Genomic DNA, 8,732 nt, shown 5'->3' with positions numbered 1-8,732 from the left:
AACTGGTAACTAGTGTTTACAGGAAGCCTACAGACGCGCAACAATACCTCCACTTCAAGAGCTGTCATCCGCGGCATTGCAAAACCAGCATCCCATACTCCCAGGCACACCGATTTAGGAGAATATGCTCTGAGACAAAGGACTTCAAAGAGAACACGGACCGTCTACGTAACGTCCTTATAAAGCAGCATTATCCACCTCCAATCATCGACGACGCAATACAAAAAGCAGCGAATCTGAACCGCCACCAAATCCTACACAATCAGAACAAAGAAAGTAAAGGGGAACGAAGCAACCTAATTCTTACATTCACTAGTAACGCGCCGAATGTTAACAAAATTCTCAAAAAGCATTTCAATATCATTGAACAAAGCGACCGCCTCAAAAAGCTATTCACTGTCCCGCCGCGGGTGGTATACAGACGCCCGAAAAATGTGAGGGACTATGTAGTACACTCTAAAACAAAAAGAACAGGACAAGTTGGCTGCCATCCCTGCGGGAAAAGTAGATGTCAGGTGTGCAAGCACATGCAAACAACGACGATAGCTGAAAGTACGCATGGTAATTTTACACACACCATACATGATGATCTTAACTGCGACTCCCCAAACGTTGTCTACCTGTTAGAATGTGGAATCTGCGCTAAACAATACGTTGGACAAACTGATACACCTTTTCGAATCAGATTCAACAACCACCGCTCGCATGTGAACACACTACCGAACCTTCCCCTTTCCAAACATATTAAGTCAGAAGGTCACAGTTTCGATTCCATTAAAGTAACACTACTCCAAGGAACTTTCCGCTCTCAGAGAGAACGTGAACAGCGTGAAGCATACTTAATACACAAATTCAACACCGTTGAACATGGAATAAATGAACATCCGGGTGCTCTTCCTGTTTTACGTGCCTTAAAGCGCAAATAGTACTTTAAATGAAACTAACATCAACCCAACAAAATACGCAGCAAAGATGCATGTGTAAGCCAATGCCTTCGGTGATCGTACCTGCAGTGTTTTTCACCCTTTCATGTGTGCCGTCTTTTACCTTCCCCTGCTTTGTATTGTACAGCGCTTGGAAAGAGCAGCTATCGATCAATCTAAGTGGAGCCCGCCCTCCCTCTTCCTTCTTGCCCCTACCTCTCTCTTTTTTTTTTTTTTCCCGTTCTGTAGATCCTTGACCGGAAGTCGCTAATGTCACTCAACGTGTTCTTTCTCGCTTTGGAAGCGGGCGTCGTTTATCAGACAAACGAGCAGGCTCGGCAACAAGTCAGATGGTATACAAGACTCCTTCGGCATGGCCCAAAAGTACAATACGCGGCGGCGTCAACAGTGCTCACCGACACCCACTTAACCCCCCCCCCTTTTTTTTGCTTCTTTTTTTTTTTTTTCTCCGGTCAGCCTGTTTGAATCGCACACCGGCTGTTTTTAACTCGAGCCGGCTCTTCGTCCAGCCCTACGGGACAGAATAGAGCGACGAATTTTAACGATGAGTAATAGCCGCCGCATAAGTATAAGCTCTGTCGCGAAGCACTCCGCTGTGGGCGGTGGCGTGGTACTCCTCGCTCCTGATGGGCCCTAAGCAAACTTTTTCTCCCTCCCGCTCCTTCTCTCTCTCTGTCACCTCCTTCCCCTCTCATTTGATGCCCATATAAACACGGAAATATGCACGAACATTTCGTCTTGAGAAAGGTCAGGCTCTGACCGAAACGTCGACGTAATAAATGAAGTTTTCTTGAAGTGCCACCTTTCATACTTATATATATATATATATATATATATATATATATATATATATATATATATATATATATATATATATATATATATATATATATATATATATAATGGTGGAAACTTATATTAGGCGTTTCTTGAAATTACGTGTAGCATACCGATGGAGCAAAATTGTAGACCTCTTGTACTGTGCAATTTCTGTGCACGCCAATGCACTCGAGGTGGTTTAAATTACCCGGAGCCCTCAGCGACGGCGTCTCATATAGACTGGGTCGCTTCGGGGAGTTATAGCCCACAAAACCACAAAAACAAAGCTAAGCAACGTACACACGCAATTATACAGATATGTATGAGACCCGGGCCAAATACGGGCCTGGCTCAGGCCCGAGCCCCACCCGAGCCCGAAGAACACGGGCCCGAGCCCTGCCCGGGCCCGATCCAACAATCCCTTACCCGGCCCGGCTCGGCCCGCGGGCCGGGACGGGCCCGGGCTTTCGGGCCGGCCCAGCCCATGCAGTGCTCTAGGCTGCCGTCTTCGTCGTTGTGGTCCTTATCTTGTCGGGTACGGGTCCGTATTCTGGTGGGAGACCTTGCTGCCTCCGGCTGGCTCACTGGACAGGTTTGGCGTCGATGTCGCCTTGGAGGTGTGGGCTTGGCTCACGGCTGGAGGGAGGCGTTCGGTACATGGACTGAGAAGCACATCCACCAGATGTCACGGAGTCGTGACGTCGACGAAGGCAGCAGTCAGCGTGTTGAAGATGAAAACCTTTACTTGGCCGAACTTGTGGCCTGGAAACAGATATTGAAACTGCAGCAATACACACTGTACACTGATATCGGCGAACAGAGCGTCGGCCGTCAATAAAAATGATCATTACTGGGACTCGCCGTCTTTTATACATCATACATCGAACTTTCTAGCCTTATCACTGGTGGTTGCGCAAGCTCTGGAATAATCTTGTCTATTTGTGTCATTTGCGCATTCTTGACAAAGTGATCTACTACAATCTGGAATGCTCCCAGACATTCTGGCGCGGCCCGCGCAAGACAGCGATCACACGTGTAACGGACCAGTTACAAAAACATAGCAAAAGACGCGCGCGTGGCAATATCCTCAAACTGCACGCGTTTTAAACTTGCCCAAAAATAGTTATCTCATTCCGCGTGCAATCGTACATTGCTGACGTGCTATATCATAGCCAACAGGCTGTATCTGCATGTGACAGCAATTTCATGCAAAGCGTTTCACGCATCCTTCAACTCTTTCACCCACAGCACCGGATAAAGCATCCTGAGATAACCTTCGCCGGCTGCAGCCACAAAAGACACCCAGGCTATGAGCCACAGAAGCATTTAGCGATTGGGCAACTATACTGCAACCCCTGCTCTCAAAATGGTCTGCCTCATCAGCATGCGAAGATCTAAGTCTCACACATCAGAACTCAGCCAGTTGTAAAACACGCACAGCGATGACGCCAAGCAGCGCTTATCCAATATGACGCCTTGTAAACTGAATTTCAGCTGATTATGCGCTGTATATAAGACCCCTGTCTGAAGATGACCGTCAGGCACTCGAGCGACGACGCGGCGCTGTGTGAACAGCTGCAGGTGAGTACGAATGATTTCCATAGCATGTTCGACAAAATTAGCTTGGCTAACGTGTCCTCACATAACACGTTCACAAGAATTATTGTTAGCGCTCGTCTCGTGTTTATGTTGCTTTCTTGTGTCCCGTAACTTTCGCGCTACATTCTCTATGATGAATTCTTACAAACTCGCCCAGATTTCCGTTCTCGTAAGAATTAATGTGCTTCGTTTTCTAGAATTATCTTCTCTGAAAGTCTCGACGAAAGCTACTTCCAGTTGAGCTACAGCGGCGGCTGCTTTCCCATCCCCTTATTAAGTATTTCATGTTGCGTGCAGCCTGGAAGTGTGTGCAGCTCAATTCGTGGAGCAGCGGGCGCGTTATCCGAAAGTTGTAGGCTAGGTTTGTACCCGCGAAAAGTTTATTTTCCAGCGACTTGATTTCCTTTCCATTTATGTCACAATTACTATGCTCTAGCCAAAACATACAAATAATGTCCCCTATATCTTCCTTAGCTTCATTGTATTTTGGTCTTCATTAGGCTGCGTCTAACAAAAAAAAAAGACAAGCGTTCGATAAATCAGCCCTCTGCCGTTCAGAAAAGACGGGATACATGCAGGAGAAAAAAATTGGCCGCGTATCTACGTGCATCGCTGCAAATGTCGTCGAAAGACGAGTCTTCTGTCAGCCGTAATACATGAGTTCTCCTCCTCCTCTATGTTCAATCGCCGCATTTGGTTCATAGTGTCGCCGTGTCCGCATTTTCAGCGTAGCCCAAAAAACGCTAGCATTTTCAGCGCAGCCTAATAAACACTAGGGTCTTTAGAATTACGTATCTATGTATTTTCTACTAAAGGAACACATCGCCTACACTTACGTATTGATGTTGCGCCTCAGATACGCGTATATTTGCTTTTTGATTGAGAATGTTCATAAGTATGCACCGCGCTACCAGTTCAAGATGGCTGGGCGTTCAGCAAGTGGTTAAAACTTTGGGTCAGGTGGCCGAATCGCGTGACAGACATACAAACCGAAAAGCCGGCAGACAAACAGAACAAATTTCTGCGTTTAAGTTCCACAAGAAAGGCTATCGTCTTTAATAGTCATGACGTACTACATAGTGTATAGTACATACAAAGCAAGAGTTGGTAACGGACGCGTCATTTATTGTTGTAGTATAGGTCGTTCCTGTTGTATAAGTTGCTAGAAAAGCTGTCGCAGTCCTGGTTTTAGCGCAACGAATGACCTGTGTGCTGGATTTTTGAGGCGCCAAAATTTTTCTAACCCTGTGCTTCAGCAGAGATGGCTGGATTGCTGACATTATAGCATTTTAGCATATTTGAGCGCTTTGCCTAATCCTCAAAGGCTGGCTGATAAGCAACCCTCCTTAATTTAGCCTGCCCGAGTTTAGCTAAACGATAGAATCGCCTCTTCCTGACCGACAAACATTAATATTAGGAAGAAAACTAAAGGGCAGGTGGGTTTCCTGCGCTTTGGGATGCATTATTTTATTGGTTGGTGCACTTCCCAGTTAAATCACATACCACTTAGCTTCAGCAGACGGGTTCACGAAACCTTCTGAGCAGCCTATTAGTGCGGCTAGTTGAATGGTTTGAAAGCTAGCTCTGTTCTAGAGGTCTGGTATAGTTTCGCCTCTTCGCATTTATAAAATGCGACGTGTTTAAGTAGAATATAATTACAACTACCCTGATCACTGCTTCCTAGCAAATGCACGATGTCAAATACGAAGGCTCGATTTGTTGAGCATAATCAATGAAGGACATTTATAACGTTAGTGGATACTCTAATTCCATCTCTTATTAGCTCAGTCGCCAAAATTAAAGAATCACAGCATATCCACGTGGTGAATGATGATGAGTGGGGCGAAGCGAACTCGCGCTGCAGCACGGCGATGGCATTGGCGCGAGCGTGGTCCTTCTTGATGGAAGATATTGTGACTAGATTGTTTGAGAACCACAATCTGTTGCACACACCGCAACTATGGCTAAAACTGTTATCAAGAAAGTCCCGCTGGAAGCGCGCGTCGGCGCCTTTGGGCAGAGCCCGCCTGATGCGTTTTGCAGCCACTTCACGTGCTCGCACAGCCTCGGGCTCTGCCTGCCGGTACGCGCGCTTTCTCGCCGCTTCACGGTCCTTCACATTTTGAAGATCCAATTCCCGCCGCAGCCCTGCAGCTTCGGCCTCGCGGGCTCGAAAGGCAGGGTCTTCGCGCCGCAGCCGTGCAGCTTGTCGAGCAGCTTCGGCCTCGCGGGCTCGAACGGAGAGGTCTTCACGCTTCAGCCGTGCAACTTGTCGAGCAGCTTCGGCCTCGCCGGCTCGAACGGCGGGTTCTTCTCGCCGCAGCCGTGCAGCTTGTCGAGCAGCTTCGGCTCTGCTTCGCGGCGTCGATGTTCAGCTTCGGCGTCGCGGGCTCTCACCTCAGGATTCTGTCTGCGAGCGCGCGCTGCCGCCGCCTTCCGTGCCCTCCGTTCCGCAGCCTTGTCTTCCATCTGGCTACTCCGAGCTAAAGAGAAAGCGTGCCAAGAGGGAGCCTCATGGCGCGTTACTTCTGAAATGTTGTCTTCGGGTGTCGTTGAAAACACAAGACGTAGTAAAGAAGAAAGAACGCCACAAAGGCGAACACGCACAAGAGTGTCACTCGTCAACGTCGTCTTCTTCTACTGCATCCCAGAACGCGCGCAGTAAAGAAGAAAGAATACCACACAGGCGAACACGCACTAGAGTCTCACTCGTCAACGTCGTCTTCTTATTCTACTGCATAGCAGAACGCGCGCTTCTCACGAGCTAGAGGTGGCTACTACAACGCTACAAACAAACGGAGGATGGACAGACCCACGGCAAGGGAAGCTTCGCCCCGAAAAAAAAAAAACATGCGGAGAAATATCTGCGCATGGACCGAGGACTGCGAATGGTGCAGTAGCAGAGAGCACCACATACCATTTGGAAAATTGGGGTATGCCACCAAGACGAGAGGCAGCGACTAGTGGCAGTCATTTTACTGGCATTGGTATTGTACATGCAGATGACAAACAGCTTTTTCAACTTCGTTACTCGCGTTCGCTTCACTTAGCAAGGGCAACACAGTAGGGCTTTTTGGTTCATGATCACGAGTGAAAAAACAGTCGAAATGCGTAAGACGCTTTTTCTAGCATAGCGGTGCGAAACTTCCTAATTAATGCACGGTATCCTTTTCGCACGCTTACGTGGCGCATGCGCATCGCCGCTCAACGGTCACTTGTATATGTGGACGTGCGAGTGGAATGAATGTTCGCTGAGATAACCTTGAGCATCGTCTCCCCGGCCGGCTTCCTTTCCGACTGAGCGAATTTTCACTCTCGCCCGTTTCCACTTCATGTGTCAGTCGCATATATATGATACTCTTCAACAACTTGGTGCACACGTCTTCGTCATACTGACTATATCACGTGTTCCTTTTTTTTCTTTTGTTCCAGGAAGTAGGCAGTTCCAGTCATGCAAGCTAAAGTGATGGCTCCCGTTTTTGTAGCATTCGTCGTGGCTGTGGCAGCCGTCTCGGCGGTCGCTGCTCAGGAACTCGTGGACTGCCCTGCCGTTGACGACAAGGGAGCCAATGCCACCCTGCTACCAAACCTGTACAACTGCTCCACATTCTACCTTTGTGCTCAGGTAAGGGTCTTCAAGAGCGCATGCAACATTAGCAGTACTGAAATAATAGATAGATAGATAGATAGATAGATAGATAGATAGATAGAGATAGATAGATAGATAGATAGATAGATAGATAGATAGATAGATAAGATAGATAGATAGATAGATAGATAGATAGATAGATAGATAGATAGTAGATAGATAGATAGATAGATAGATAGATATAGATAGATAGATAGATAGATAGATCTTCTAATGATGCATATAAATTGAAAGGAACACATTTAAGTTGTCTTTTTACCCATTGTTCCCCTCCGCATTTGTAGGGCAGCAAACTCGATATATAGCTTAGCATTGTGGTGCTTGGTTGATGGAAGAGGGGTACGCCCTATCCTGTCTTCTCTTGTTTTCTTGGTTGTCTCCGTTGCGCCACAAATATTTCATTAGACATATATTCTACTCAGCCTCTCTTCCTTTCTTGTATTCTTTCCACCTCTCTCTCTCTCTCTCAGTCAGTGCTAACATAGTTGGCCACACAGGGGGGCTCTAAGCAAATTAGAAGAAAAATGCCTCAATTGTCCACCCTGTCGTGATACTAGACGTTCACTTCGGAAAGTTTTAACTTCGAAGATTCACTTTGCATTTCTTTACGAACATCACTTCTAATATTCAAGGAATATATGTCTCTATTTCTTCGTCAACGGCAGGAGGGGTTTCTTTGCATTATGCTTTTTCTCTTTTAACATCGCGAGTGGTTGGCCTACTCGGGAGGCTTACAAATCAAAACAAAAGGTCTGGTTTAGTTCAGATAAAACTATTAATAAATATAACAAAATGGAATAAGTTATTCAAGCATGGTTGTGCCAAGCAACAGTCGGGCCTCTTGATCGGCTATCTTCTACTCGTGCCTGCTGTTTATTAAGGGAGATGGCAGGTCTTTGACTTAAAAACCGTCGTAACTGTGAGATCACGTTCTTAGTAGTAAATCGCTCTAAAAGCAGCAACCAACGCATCGGTTTTCTTCCATGCGAGTTATGTATTGATACACAATACGAAGCCACCCTGTCTGCGAGATAAAACTATCTGCGAAAACTTGGCAGGTCTCCTCTACCGCTACGTTTGCGCACCCCCCAAACATTTTTCACCAAATACGTGACTACACCATCTATCCTGCACAGTATTTTGACAAAGGATTGCAAGCGGCCAATCTTTACCTCTGAAAGCACTGCCACTGCTACCGCTGTCGCAGGGTGTCCCAACGCTGATGGAATGCCCTAGTGGCCTCCAATTCAACCGCAAGCTGAACGTGTGCGACCACCCGTGGTATGCTGCCTGCTTCGAGCTCCCTCTACCAGTACCTGAACTGCCGACTACAGAAGCTCCTTTGGCAACCGAGAAGGTCGTCATCACGAAGACAGTCAAAGAGGTCTACAGACCCGTCGACGAAGACGCACCTCAATTGTAAACAATAAAGTTATTGCTGGGACCCAATAAACGCAACTGGGAAGCACAAAGAGTCCAGCACACGTATTTCACAGAAGTGCCCATGTGACCGTGCATATTTAAAGACGCCTAGCGTTACTGGACTGCTCATTGTGTTGGATAGAAAAAAGACGGCTTCCAATTTCTAACCACCACGTGAAAATGGCGCCGAACTCCGCTTCGGCAATGTATTATGCATCCACTATCATTGACGCGAAATACTCTTGCGTTAGCAGAAATTGCATACACTTACATTTAAAATATTATCGCGTGGTCGTGAC

The 8,732-nt window shown here is 46.9% G+C and overlaps 1 protein-coding gene across 1 annotated transcript; it reads left to right on the top strand.

Moving 5' to 3' along the window:
* Positions 1–3,301: 3,301 nt before the first annotated feature.
* On the top strand, positions 3,302–8,469 carry LOC119394436 (peritrophin-1). Its single transcript, XM_037661743.2, has 3 exons — positions 3,302–3,344; positions 6,795–6,987; positions 8,219–8,469. The coding sequence occupies exons 2-3, from the start codon at positions 6,814–6,816 to the stop codon at positions 8,432–8,434; spliced, it is 390 nt and encodes a 129-aa protein (XP_037517671.1). The 5' UTR covers positions 3,302–3,344; positions 6,795–6,813; the 3' UTR covers positions 8,435–8,469.
* The last annotated feature ends 263 nt before the right edge of the window (positions 8,470–8,732 follow it).

Source organism: Rhipicephalus sanguineus, chromosome 5, assembly GCF_013339695.2.
Source record: "Rhipicephalus sanguineus isolate Rsan-2018 chromosome 5, BIME_Rsan_1.4, whole genome shotgun sequence".
NCBI lineage: Eukaryota > Metazoa > Arthropoda > Arachnida > Ixodida > Ixodidae > Rhipicephalus > Rhipicephalus sanguineus.
The sequence above is the reverse complement of the archived record's forward strand: the minus strand, read 5'-3'. Positions and strand labels throughout refer to the sequence as shown.

What these genes read in the sequence shown, in the direction of transcription:
- LOC119394436 (XM_037661743.2), top strand. Translation starts at nt 6,814, where the DNA reads ATGCAAGCTAAAGTGATGGCTCCCGTTTTTGTAGCATTCGTCGTGGCT. An exon ending in CATTCTACCTTTGTGCTCAG is followed by an intron (nt 6,988 to 8,218) that starts GTAAGGGTCTTC and finishes CCGCTGTCGCAG; the next exon opens with GGTGTCCCAACGCTGATGGA.